The sequence below is a fragment of the Oncorhynchus tshawytscha genome, linkage group LG34 (assembly GCF_018296145.1).
Source record: "Oncorhynchus tshawytscha isolate Ot180627B linkage group LG34, Otsh_v2.0, whole genome shotgun sequence".
Classification (NCBI taxonomy): Eukaryota; Metazoa; Chordata; class Actinopteri; order Salmoniformes; family Salmonidae; genus Oncorhynchus; species Oncorhynchus tshawytscha.
In genome coordinates this window covers 8,517,765-8,531,388 of record NC_056462.1, presented here as the reverse complement: position 1 = coordinate 8,531,388, position 13,624 = coordinate 8,517,765, and the positions used below count along the sequence as shown (strand labels likewise).

Genomic DNA, 13,624 nt, shown 5'->3' with positions numbered 1-13,624 from the left:
TGCGTTCAATCTGGGTCTTTTTTCCCAGTAAAAAACAACATCCTACTTATAAGACCATCTCCTTCACTAATTGTACATGTCTAAACTGTACATGAGAGAGAACTTGGTCTAACGGACGTCGTCTGATGAAGGATCGGACCAAAGCTCAGCGTGGTAAGTGTTCATGATTTTTATTGAAACTGGACACTAGAACAAAAATAACAACGTTCGAAACCGAAACAGTCCTGTCAGGTGCAGAACACTAAACAGAAAACAACTACCCACAAAACACAGGTGGGAAAAGGCTACCTAAGTATGGTTCCCAATCAGAGACAACGATAGACAGCTGTCCCTGATTGAGAACCATACCCAGCCAAAACAAAGACATACAATACATAGAAAAAAGAACATAGAATGCCCACCCAAATCACACCCTGACCAAACCAAAATAGAGACATAAAAAGCTCTCTCAGGTCAGGGCGTTACAGTCTCACTGTACAATTTCCTTATTGAATATATTTGCTAATATTTGGGTCGTCCACAAAAAAGGTGCCTGTCCCAGATTTGTTTGTGCTCTTGCCAAAACAGATTGACTAAGGAAGATTCCATAAGGTGAACAGAAATAGACTATCACACAGACTACAAAAAACAGGCCCTAGCAGTCACTTTTTGCTTGACTGGTGAGGACACTGGCTTATCATTGGATAGGCTGACTTTAGGGATTTGTATAAAAGGGCAGACGATAAGCAATTTCTTCCTCGATCCACTGTGCGAGACTGCCTCTGAAAATCTCATCCTTAAAAGGAGCGTGGTTAATTTGCCATAAGCTCTTAATCATTTACCAACTTAATTTATCACTTTTACTTTGAAAATTCGAGAATTCGAGCTTTGTCCTGGCAGGATGATTGGGGGTTCTAACCCCTGTTTTATTATTGCAGAAATTGGACAGAACCACCAGGGAGATATTGAAATCGCCAAGAAAATGACCAAGATGGCCAAGGTCATGGAAGCTAAATGAAGAGACATTGTAAGACTTTAACGACTAGTTTCCTGGACGCAGATTAACCCTAGTTCTGGACAAAAAGCATGCTAAATGCAGAATTTAGAATTTTTTTGTTGTCCAGGACTATGCTTGATCTGTGTCAGAGAAACTGCCCTTAAGTGTGGCTTAAGCTTCAGTTTAATATAACAGGCTGGGCGACATCGGATAGAAAGGCACACATATACATGTATGAGTGTGGGGCAACTTAGTCATCCTGCATCCCTCCCATGTAAATCTTCCTTTAATAACCTCAAATCAAAAGGTAGAAATGGCAGGACTATGATCCTGATACTGTACTGCTGCTGTGCATGAATTTGCATAAATGGAAGTAGTGTGTGTGTGTGTGTGTTTGACGCTATTACTTATGTTGGCATCAATTTACAGGACTGTGGGACAGACTGCGCCAAGTTTCAGAAGAGTGAGCTTGAGTACAAGTTCAACAAGCGTGCCCTGGAGCGGCCGTACACCTCCAAACAATCCTGGGGAAAGACATACGAAAGACATACGGTGACCACAAGCATCATCTGGAGTTCAGTCATGAACAGTATAGAGAGCTCCAGAAATATGGGGGTTGGAATCTTCCTCACCGCTTCTGGAATGGACGAGGTAAGAGGTTATTCCATGATTAATGTCTATTGAATTAGTCCGCGGTGACTGTGTAGATATTCTGGATTTCAAGCAAAACATGCATGACTACCCCAACTGCTTTGCAACGTCTGTTAGGTGGCTGTGGACTTCCTGGATGAGCTTGATGAGCCCTTCTTCAAAGTTGCCTCATGCGATGCCAACAGTTTCCCCTATCTGGAACTGACTGCAAAAAAGGTCAGGGATTCAATTTAACACTGTTATGAATGTACTACATCTTTGCCACACGTTACCGTGGGAAAGGTCAAATGTTACCAATTATAATATACTCTGTGCAGTCAAAATGTGTAACGGTAACGTGTTGGCGCCACCCCTTGGGTTGTGCCGTGGCGGAGATCTTTGTGGGCTATACTCGGCCTTGTCTCAGGATGGTAAGTTGGTGGTTGAAGATATCACAAATTTCTTGTTAACAAACTATAGTTTTGGAAAGTCGGTTAGGACATCTACTTTGTGCATGACGCAAGTAATTTTCCCAGCAATTGTTTACAGTGAAATAATCTGTCTGTATCTCAATTCCAGTGGGTCAGAAGTTTACGTGCACTAAGTTGACTGTGCCTTTAAACAGCTTGGAAAATTCCAAAAAATGTCATGGCTGTAGAAGCTTCTGATAGGCTAATTGACATAATTTGAGTCAATTGGAGGAATACCTGTGGATGTATTTCAAGGCCTACCTTCAAACTCAGTGCCTCTTTGCTTGACATCATGGGAAAATCAAATGAAATCAGCCAAGACCTCAGAAAAAAAAAATTGAAGACCTTCACAAGTCTGGATCATCCTTGGGAGCAATTTCCAAACACCTGAAGGTACCACGTTCATCTGTACAAACAATAGTACGCAAGTATATATACTATGGGACCACACAGCCGTCATATCGCTCAGGAAGGGGACGCGTTCTGTCCCCTAGAGAAGAACATTCTTTGGTGCAAAAAGTGCAAATCAATCCCAGAATAGCAAAGGGCCTTGTGAAGATGCTGAAGGAAACAGTTACAAAAGTATCTATATCCACAGTTAAACAAGTCCTATATCGACATAACCTGAAAGGCCGCTCAGCAAGGAAGAAGCCATTGCTCCAAAACCGCCATAAAAAGCCAGTCTACAGTTTGCAACTGCACAATGGGGACATCATACTTTTTGGAGAAGTGTCCTCTGGTCTGATGAAACAAAAATAGAACTATTTGGCCATAATGACCATCGTTATGTTTGGAGGAAAAAGGGGAAGGCTTGCAAGCCGAAGAACACCATCCCAACCGTGAAGCACAGGGGTGGCAGCATCATGTTGTGGGGGTGCTTTGCTGCAGGAGGGACTGGTGCACTTCACAAAATAGATGGCTTCATAAGGAAGGACAATTATGTTGATATATTGAAGCAACATCTCAAGACATCAGTCAGGAAATTAAAGCTTGGTCGCAAATGGGTCTTCCAAATGGACAATAACTTCCAAAGTTGTGGCAAAATGGCTTAAGGACAACTAAGTCAAAGTATTGAAGTGGCCATCACAAAGCCCTGACCTGAATCCCATAGAAAATTAGTGGGCAGAACTGAAAAGGCATCTGCTAGCAAGGAGGACAACAAACCTGACTCAGTTACACCATCTCTGTCAGGAGGAATGGGCCAAAATTCACCCAACTTAATGTGGGAAGCTTGTGGAAGGCTACCCGAAATGTTTGACCCAAGTTAAACAATTTAAAGGCAATGCTACCAAATACTAATTGAGTGTATGCAAACTTCTGATCCACTGGGAATGTGATGAAATAAATAAAAGCTGAAATGAATAATTCTCTCTACTATTATTCTGACATTTCACATTCTTAAAATAAAGTGGTGATCCTAACAGACCTAAGACAGGGCATTTTTACTAGGATTACATTTCAGGAATTGTGAAAACTGTTTAAATGTATTTGGTTAAGGTGTATGTAAACTTCCGACTTCAACTGTATATTTGTGATTCTTCAAAGTAGCCACGCTTTGCCTTGATGACAGCTCTGCACACTCTTGGCATACTCTCAACCAGCTTCATGAGGTAGTCACCTGGAATGCATTTCAATTAACAGGTGTGCCTTAATGCATTTGAGCCAATCAGCTGTGTTGTGACAAGGTAGGGGTGGTATACAGAAGATAGCCCTATTTGGTAAAATACCAAATTCATATTATGGCAAGAACAGCTTAAATAAGCTAAGAAAACGACAGTCCATTACTTTAAGACATGAAGACATGAAGACATACATAATTTTTTTTTATTCACATGCAGTCGCAAAAACCATCAAGCGCTATGATGAAACTGGCTCTCATGAGGACTGCCACAGGAAAGGAAGACCCAGAGTTACCTCTAATGCAGAGGATAAGTTCATTAGAGTTTGTGTAGCCCAAATAAATGCTTCACAAAGTTCACGTAACAGACACATCTCAACATCAACTGTTCAGAGGAGACTGTGAATAAGGCCTTTATGGTCGAATTGCTGCTGCAAAAAAACACTACTAAAGGACACCAATAATCCTTTGAGTCCAAATTTGGTCAACAGATGATCTCCGCATGTGTGGTTCCCACCTTGAAGCATGGAGGAGGAGGTGTGATGGTGCTTTGCTGGTGACACCATCTGATTTATTTAGAATTCAATGCACACCTAACCAGCATGGCTACCACAGCATTCTGCAGCGATACGCCATCCCATCTGGTTTGCGCTTAGTGGGACTATCATTTGATTTTCAACAGGACAATGACCCAACACACCTTCAGGCTGTGTAAGGGCTATTTGACCAAGAGGGAGAGTGATGGAGTGCTGCGTCAGCTGACCTGGCCACAATCACCCGACCTCAACCCAATTGAGATGGTTTGGGATGAGTTGGACTGCAGAGTGAAGGAAAAGCAGCCAGCAAGCGCTCATCCTATGTGGGAACTCCTTCAATATTCAAGTCCGGACGATCAGGTTCGAGTCCGGGCTCTGGCTGGGCCACTCAAGGACATTCAGAGACTTGCTCGAAGCCACTCCTGCATTGTCTTGGCTGTGTGCTTAGGGTTGTTGTCCTGTGGGAAGGTGAACTTCGCCCCTGTCGGAGGTCCTGAGTGCTCTGGAGCAGGTTTTCATCAAGAATCTCTCTGTACTTTGCTCTGTTCATCTTTCCCTCGACTAGTCTCTCAGTCCCTGCCACTGAAAAACATCCCCACAGCATGATGCTGCCACCACCATGCTTCACAATAGGTGTGGTATTGGCCAGGTGATGAGCAGTGCTTGATTTCCTCCAGAAGTAACGCTTGGCATTCAAGCCAAAGAGTTCAATCTTGGTTTCATCAGACCAGAGAATCATGTTTCTCATTGTCTGAGAGTCCTTTAGGTGCCTTTTGCCAAACTCCAAGCGGGCTGTCATGTGCCTTTTACTGAGGAGTGGCTTCCGTCTGTTCACTCTACCATAAAGGCCGAATTGTTGGAGTGGTGCAGAGATGGTCCTCCAATCTCCACAGAGGAACTCTGGAGGTCTTTCAGAGTGACCATCGGGTTTTTGGTCACATCCCTAACCAAGGCCCTTCTCCCCCGATTGCTCAGTTTGGCCAGCTCTAGGAAAAGTAAAATAAAAAAAATACAATTTCATTAGTCACATGCTCCGAATACAAAATGCTTACTTACTAGCCCCTAACCGACAGTGCAGGTTAAAAAATACGGATAAGAGATAAAAGTAACAATTAATTAAAGAGGAGCAGTAAAAAATAACAATATATACAGGAGGGTGCTGGTACAGAGTCAATGTGCGGGGGCACCGGAATACTAATGTAAATAAGTATTTTTCCCATTGACATTTGTAATAATAACTTTCTCAAAAAATTATAATGATGTTTTATTCATTTTCTTTTATAAGGTTGGCCCATTATGTTTGTCATAAACCTCCCTTACATCAAGTATTCTCTTTGTACTGTATAGCCTACAACAGCACATACTGTAGGAGGAAATCTCCATATTATTTTCTCTTCCAGCTCAGTATGTCAGTGGTGTCTAAGGTGGTGATACCCAAAGGCACGGTGCTGAGTATGGATATGCTGGGGGTGAAGGTGGGCGAGCCAGGGGGCATCTCTCCTGCATCACGCAACGTATGGTGGATGGCTACAACAACAAGGGCTGAGTCAACCAGGTGTGCGTTCGTTCAGCAGGACACAACGTTGTGGAACATTCAGATAGCATCTTTCTATGTAAAACAGACATGTTAACATGCTGACTAGACCGGTGTAATGATATTGATGGTATGTCAGGACTGATCGTCTGTTTACATTTCTACCATTGTGGCTAGATTGAGTAGACCTACATCTTCATCTAGTGGTCGCGTCAGGGACAACAGTTGTTGACAACTTTAGTGTTGTAGCAACGCCTAACCCTAATCCATTTCCTCACTTTAACCTCAGTCTCCTGACCTGTTATTTCCCCTAACCTGCCACGTTAATTCACCTAACCTGCCACGTTAATTATCATTACCTGCTATGTAAACAGACCATCAATCCCAACTACTATCTGTATCACCAGGCCGCCACGTTTTGTGCGAGAGCGTTGCAAAATAAATGTACCCATTATTCAATTATTTAACTGCTCATGCGCGTCAACGGGCGTCTGCATAGCCCCGGCGCTAAAATAGAACTTGGTTCTATTTCAGAACCTTAATGCCTGCAAGTCCCCCCTCTCCATTTTACTCATTGGTTTTCACGAGCATACGTGGGTGATTGACAGTTGAACGAGAAGAGATTAATCAAAGAACCCTATCTAAAAACTAACTAGGTTTCCCCTTTAATCTGTCGATTAATTGTCAGAGTAGAGAACATGATTTTGTATGATAAAAAATTCTGCAAAGATCCAGCAAAAAAAGGGACCCTACATTTAAACTAAACTATCAACCCAACGTTTATGTCCCAGGACAAATTAGCAAGCAGTAGCTAGCTAGCTAAATATCCATGAATGTGTTGTGTGTTTTGACCTGTCCCCAAATGAATATACGGTAGTTGGTTTTGCGTGTCATGAACTAAAGTCTGATGGGGATACTCAAAATCAACATGTGTATGGTGTATGCACTTGAGGGGCTGGTTTGGGGAAGTTGTAATATGCGGACTCTACCGGCCACACGCCTGCATCCGCATGCTTATTTTGTTCATCCACATCAGATGCGATCATGATGTAACAGTATAACTTTAGACCGTCCCCTCGCCCATACCCGGGCGCGAACCAGGGACCGTCTGCACACATCAACAACAGTCACCCACGAAGCATCGTTATCCATCGCTCCACAAAAGCCGCGGCCCTTGCAGAGCAAGGGGAACTACTACTTCAAGGTCTCAGAGCAAGTGACATCACCGATTGAAATGCTATTTAGCGCGTACCACCGCTAACTAAGCTAGCTGTTTCACATCCGTTACACTCACCCCCCTTTTGACCTCCTCCTTTTCCGTAGCAACCAGTGATCCGGGTCACGGCACCAATGTAACAGTATAACTTTAGACCGTCCCCTCACCCATACCCAGGCGCGAACCAGGGACCCTCTGCACACATCAACAACAGTCACCCACGAAGCATCGTTACCCATCGCTCCACAAAAGCCGCGGCCCTTGCAGAGCAAGGGGAACTACTACTTCAAGGTCTCAGAGCAAGTGACGTCACCGATTGAAACGCTATTTAGCGCGTACCACCGCTAACTAAGCTAGCTGTTTCACATCCGTTACAATGACACTCAGGTTAAAACATCAAAGCCAACTGCGAACAAACTATATTAATTTGTGGACAGGTTCGAAACACACATGAAACAATCATGGACATTTAGGTAGCTGGCTGTTGCTAGTTAGTTTGTCCTGGGAGATGAACATTGGGTTGTTATTTTACCTGCACATTGTCCTGTTTTTAGCTGGTTCTTTGTAGAATTTTGACCCGGAGTCATACAAAATCGTGTTTCTCTACTCCAGCGATAAATCCACAGATGAAAAGGGAAACCTAGTTAATCATCTCTTAATTATTCTCTCCTCGTGTCTGTGAAGCATCCACGTGGGTTAGTATCTTTTTCCTTATATCCAATAAGGAGGCGACAGTCTACACATGTGCATCTCAAATAGAACCAAGTTCTATTTTAGCTCTTGGCTACACAGAGGCACGTGTGAGAGATGTGGTGGAAATGATTGAATAACATGTAAGTGTACAGTAATTTTGCATCGCTCGCACATGCAATGTGGCCGGCAAGGTTAAATATTGTAAACAAAAACTTAAAATAAAATAAAAAATGAAAATCTATTTAGTAAACTGAAATAAAATAATTAAGAAAAACATTTTAAAAACTAAAGCTATACTGAAACTATTGTTTAAGCCCTTTTTAACTAATGGAGTTTTTGAACAATGATGCGCATAAACCCTGGATGACTGACAGGTGGCGCTGTATTGAAGCCACTGTGCAGCCATCTTGGTAATCCTCCTCAATTAAACGTTTTTATTTTGGAAGTGATATAAATGTATTTGTTAATGTATACTTTAGTTGCATCATTCCCACGAAAAAACTGATGGTCATTTCTGTGTAACAATCAATATACTCCTGGCTGTCACCCAATAATATATTTTTCAGATGCAAAATTCTACAATATTACATAAACATAACATGTTGAATGTGGACGTTTTTGCTGTTGCAGCCATTTTTTTTATTAACCCTATTTGAAGGTGTTAGTGAATGACATATTTAACCTTAATAAACTCTAGCTGAAAATGTTATTAGTTACATAATATTTACACTGCATCACAAGCGTTCATTGTGGACAATTGAAAAATGTTTTTGTGGCAGACTGTTGATCCCCATTCCTCTAAAAATAGATGTTCATTTTGGTGTAACAAAATACACCTGGCTGTCATCCAAAAATGTTTTTTTCAGTTTCAAAATTCTACAATATTACATAAACATAACAAATGTGTTCATTTTTTTTTTTTTTTCCCCTGTCTTTCACTCAGATAAAGGTAAAGGTAGGCAACTTGATTCTTCTTAGATCTACTACTAAAGTTTTTTTTTTACAGCTTTGGATTGGTGTAAACTTGGGCGTTTCCTTCCACCATTATTATTGGACCAGTCTAGGCTATTATTATTTTAAATCCAAGTCACGTCAAGATTGAGCTAGCCGAACATATGACCTGGCCCATCACGTTAATATTACTGCCCCCATTGGAACGAGGTGGCATCCCGAAAAAACAAACTATAGTCCTAGTAAACGTAAATGGCTCCTAGAAGGCTGCTTTCTAGGCTACTTTCTGTCCCTGAAACTAAAGCTGAAACGAAATAATACAAAAACGAAACCGAATAAAAACTAGTATATCAAGTCTGAAAACGACCTAAAACTCAACTTAATTTCAAATAAAAATCTAAAATCGAATAAAAAACATGTGTTTTATATTAAATTACACAACTATAATAACCTTGGTGATTGGTGAGGTTTGCATGTTAGGAATCACGTCGGCTCTATTCATTGAATTTCTATCTGCAACGTTTGGATACTGAACATGGCACTGGGTGATGTATAGTCAGAAGCCAGTTTTTTATTCATACTTTTTTTTATAGGTAGAAACAAACAGATTAGATTAGAATATAGTAGACTTGACTGTCTATATAAGGTACATTTATTTATATACATGTGGTGGATGTTTACTTTTCTATATCAGAGGATGTGAAATAGAATTTTGTGTTAAAAAAAGTCAAATACAACTGTATACAAATAATTATTGACGTTTATACATCTTCTGTAATAATAATAATAATAATATATATTTTTGAAAGTATTCATTACAATGTCTCACATTTTGACTCTTGAGAATCCTGAAATGACCTGTGAGTGAAGGGAGAACCTTTATTTTGAAACATGAGTGGAGAGGAAACCACGTGGATTCCCGGATGTGCAACGTGTAAATTAGCTCGACTTCTTCCACGAGAACCCACACCTGACTGTTTCTGTACTACTGGTTCAGAGCAAGCGAACCTAGCCATATTATCGCTACAAACTTTTTAGGAAACCACATTTATCACATTTCTAAAATGCCTCTGAAATTCGAGCTTTGTCCTGGCAGGATGATTGGGGGTTCTAACCCCTGTTTTATTATTGCAGAAATTGGACAGAACCACCAGGGAGATATTGAAATTGCCAAGAAAATGATCAAGATGGCCAAGGTAATGTTAGTAGAAAAATGAATTAGTTAGCTCAGCTGCTGTATTGGGGACCATGGTACTGACTTACTTGCTAGTTAACTAGCGGCTTCTTTAGTATAAATGCATTTGACTATTTTGGCAGTTTAAAAACTGACAGTCCAGTCTCTTGGATGACACTGCTTCTTGTTGGACTGCTGCCCTACTACTGTGCCAATGAGGACATGATCGATTCCAGTGCCCATATGACTGTAAAATAACAATAGCCTGCTCTGTTGCTTGCTGGGGCTGCATTTCAAATTGTGAACTTGTGCCATTGAGACCATGGGCATCTATTGGTCAATTTATTAAGGACCGATATTGGTGGAAATGGAATTCCTGCCAGAGATATGGCACAACCGATACCCACCCCCATATACAAAATGATCACACCATTTGACTGTGTTTTATGAAAGACAGTGGGTGTGTTCGCTATAGATTGTTGCACATGATAATGTGATTTAACCAAAGATTTTTGGTATCCAAGTTAAGTTAAGTTTTTAAGCTTTTTAATGTCACATGCACAAGTACAGTGAAATGCCTTTCTGGCCTTACTGTGAGTTACAGGTTAGGTACTGTTTGGTGTAGCACAGTGAAATTTCGACCAACCTTAACTTGGCGACACTATCTTATTAATGTTTTTGCTCTGAGGTAATCCGACAATGTCTGTCGCCATCTTGTCTCTTTCAAATCTTCTCTCATTGTTCGAGACAGGTGAGTGTCATCATGACATGTGGCACTTCGGGGTGTGAACCCACCTGTCTCAATAAATGATTTGAAACAAAGTTTCCTCCTCATCCTCCTTGGCAACACAATTTACAACTGTGACCCTACTCATATTGACAATCAATTCACAGGACTGCGGGGCAGACTGCGCCAAGTTTCAGAAGAGTGAGCTTGAGTACAAGTTCAACAAGCGTGCCCTGGAGCGGCCGTACACCTCCAAACAATCCTGGGGCAAGACGTATGGAGAGCACAAGCGCCATCTTGAGTTCAGTCATGTACAATACCTAGAGCTGCAGAACTATGCAAAGGAGGTTGGAATTTTCTTTACTGCTTCAGGAATGGATGAGGTAAGAATGATGGTGATGTGGAATAGGCCCATAGAGCCCCACTGTGGAGGTGTCATAATACCCATAAAACCCAGAGGTCAAATAGGGAGATGGTTCCAATTGTTTCACAATTCATTTTTCCTGTAGGGAATTTTAGAAATGCCTAAAATAAGGGCCGTGTTTACTGAATCCTTACCCTGGCGTGACGTTTTGATAACCATCTAAATCTCTCTCGGACAGGGTGATTTGTATATAGTTAATCCAGAGATTCTTACCTTTGCCTCGATTCAGCAGTGTCGTGGCGATCATCATGGCGTTTGTAGTTCGTTATGACAGCCACATTAGCAGCTAAGTAGCATTTTTTTTTTTTATGGGGTAAATACAGGCAAATAAATTTGATAAGTCACCTTGTCTTAGAGAGATTTACACGGTTATCAAAACGTCACGCCAGGATTGATCCTACATGAAACAGCCTTTTATTTTAAGAGTTACTAAAATCCCCTATTGGAAAAATGAATGGGGGGGGGAAACAATTAGGTTTCTTGGGGTATTATGACTCCTACTGTGGTACTACATTGAATAGGCCTGTAAAATGCATATAAAAACTGTTTTTAATTATTTGTTGTATATCTCTTGTTAGATGGCTGTGGAGTTCCTACATGAGCTTGATGTGCCCTTCTTCAAAGTCGGTTCAGGGGACACCAATAACTTTCCCTATCTGGAAAAGACTGCAAAAAAAGGTCAGTGATTTAAAAGTTTACAGTATGATAGATATTGGGGTGTCTTAGGCTGCTTAATGTAAAAATGAGCATTTTAGCTTCTGAAGTAGTTCCATTATTTGGTCTGCCTTATACTCATGAAAGTGTAGTAAAAAAATGTGCAATATCAAGAATAAAGCGACGCGTAGATTTTGTTGTTGTGTGAAATCTCAAGTCTCTTTGGTTTAATGCTAGGTCGCCCCATGGTGGTGTCCAGTGGCATGCAGTCAATGGAGACAATGAGACGGGTCTACCAGACGGTCAAGAAACACAATCAGAACTTCTGCATCCTGCAGTGTACCAGTGCCTACCCATTGGAGGCTGAAGATGTCAACCTGCGTGTCATCGCAGTAAGAGTTTTTCATTGGTTTGAATGAAGGAATTGTTTCAGGCAAGATCACCCCTAAACACATGGTGCATCTTATTTCTGTTATTTACATTTTTTTATTTAACTCGGCAAGTCAGTTAAGAACAAATTCTTATTTACAATGACGGCCTAGGAATAGTGGGTAAACTGCCTTGTTCAGGGGCAGAATAACAGATTTTTACCTTGTCAGCTCGGAGATTCGAACTAGCAACCTTTCGGTTACTGGCCCAATGTTCTAACCACTTGGCTACCTCCTGCCCCAATGGACCACTAGTGCAACAGTCACATTGCTAGTCTGTGGTTAAGGCTAAATCCAGAAAGAATACATGTTCCGAGGTAGGAAAATGACCCATGATCTCGTTCATAGGAATACCAGAAGGAATTCCCTGATATTCCCATTGGATATTCCGGTCACGAGTCTGGGGTCCACATCTCTGTGGCAGCAGTGGCGCTGGGGGCAAAGGTCATTGAGCGTCATGTGACCCTGGACAAGAGCTGGAAGGGAAGTGACCACGAAGCTTCTCTGGAGCCCTCTGAGCTGACAGAGCTGGTGAAAGCTATTCGATTGGTGGAGAGGTCTCTGGGGACGGGCATCAAGCAGATGCTGCCCTGTGAGAAGCCATGCCACGATAAGGTACTTCCTGGATGTGCACTTTTCATTGTATTCCTACAGATGATGTTATTGTTACGCCACCACATGGCCATCTGCAATGGTTAATGGCAGTCAGGCTATCTGATGTAAGACAATTGGGTCATTTTTTTACAAACATTTAAGCATTTATTCCAATTCAGGGGTGTGTGTGTTATGGCCAGGAGTTTTTTTTCCTAACCTTGTCATCTGACCTGGAAAAACTCTGTACCCTATGGGCTATATGATCTTTGGTTCGTTGCTTCAAACAGGAAAGGATGTCAGAACTTCTTTTAATACATTGATTGTGTTCTCTTCCAGCTGGGGAAATCAGTGGTGGCCAAGGTGGCGATCCCCAAAGGCACTGTGCTGAGTATGGACATGCTGGGGGTGAAGGTGGGCGAGCCGAAGGGCATTCCCCCCGAGGACATCTTCCATCTGGTGGGCAAGTCCGTCACAGAGGACGTGGAGGAGGACGAGAGCATCACCCCGGATGTGGTCGACGGCTACGGCAAAAAGATCAAGTGCCGAGTGGAGTAATCACCCTTGTAATAGCCTACTGTAACCATGGTAATACTGTAACCACAATGCCAAACACAATGCACTTTTACAGGCTGAGGAAAGTGAAAAGATGGTTGTGTGAACATCGATAATCTAGATATTATTTTGAAGTTTCACTGAAGGGGACATGCTTTATATTTCTGGTTTCATGTTTTTTTACTAGATAGAAGCAAACATTCAATGAATCAGACTTGACTACAAGTGCCAAGTTAAGAAGAGAAAATACAAACTGTAGGTTCAGTAGTGACTGAAATGATTGCATTCGAATTGAATGTTTAACTGTTCACTTGTAAATGAAATGGCCAGTAATGTTAAGTTGCACTACAAAAATGTCAAATACAAAATGCCAAACATTAATGATTGTTTATCTTTTTCATACGAAATCACACTCCTTGATTAAAATTATATTATTTGTGATACAAT

At 41.5% G+C, this 13,624-nt stretch overlaps 1 protein-coding gene across 1 annotated transcript; it reads left to right on the top strand.

Annotated features, from left to right (window-relative positions):
- Positions 1–9,567: 9,567 nt before the first annotated feature.
- On the top strand, positions 9,568–13,623 carry LOC112231840 (sialic acid synthase). Its single transcript, XM_024398634.2, has 6 exons — positions 9,568–9,820; positions 10,693–10,908; positions 11,528–11,627; positions 11,841–11,995; positions 12,380–12,646; positions 12,962–13,623. The coding sequence occupies exons 1-6, from the start codon at positions 9,689–9,691 to the stop codon at positions 13,178–13,180; spliced, it is 1,089 nt and encodes a 362-aa protein (XP_024254402.1). The 5' UTR covers positions 9,568–9,688; the 3' UTR covers positions 13,181–13,623.
- The last annotated feature ends 1 nt before the right edge of the window (position 13,624 follows it).

What these genes read in the sequence shown, in the direction of transcription:
- LOC112231840 (XM_024398634.2), top strand. Translation starts at nt 9,689, where the DNA reads ATGCCTCTGAAATTCGAGCTTTGTCCTGGCAGGATGATTGGGGGTTCT. An exon ending in GGAAAAGACTGCAAAAAAAG is followed by an intron (nt 11,628 to 11,840) that starts GTCAGTGATTTA and finishes GTTTAATGCTAG; the next exon opens with GTCGCCCCATGGTGGTGTCC. An exon ending in TCAACCTGCGTGTCATCGCA is followed by an intron (nt 11,996 to 12,379) that starts GTAAGAGTTTTT and finishes TCTCGTTCATAG; the next exon opens with GAATACCAGAAGGAATTCCC.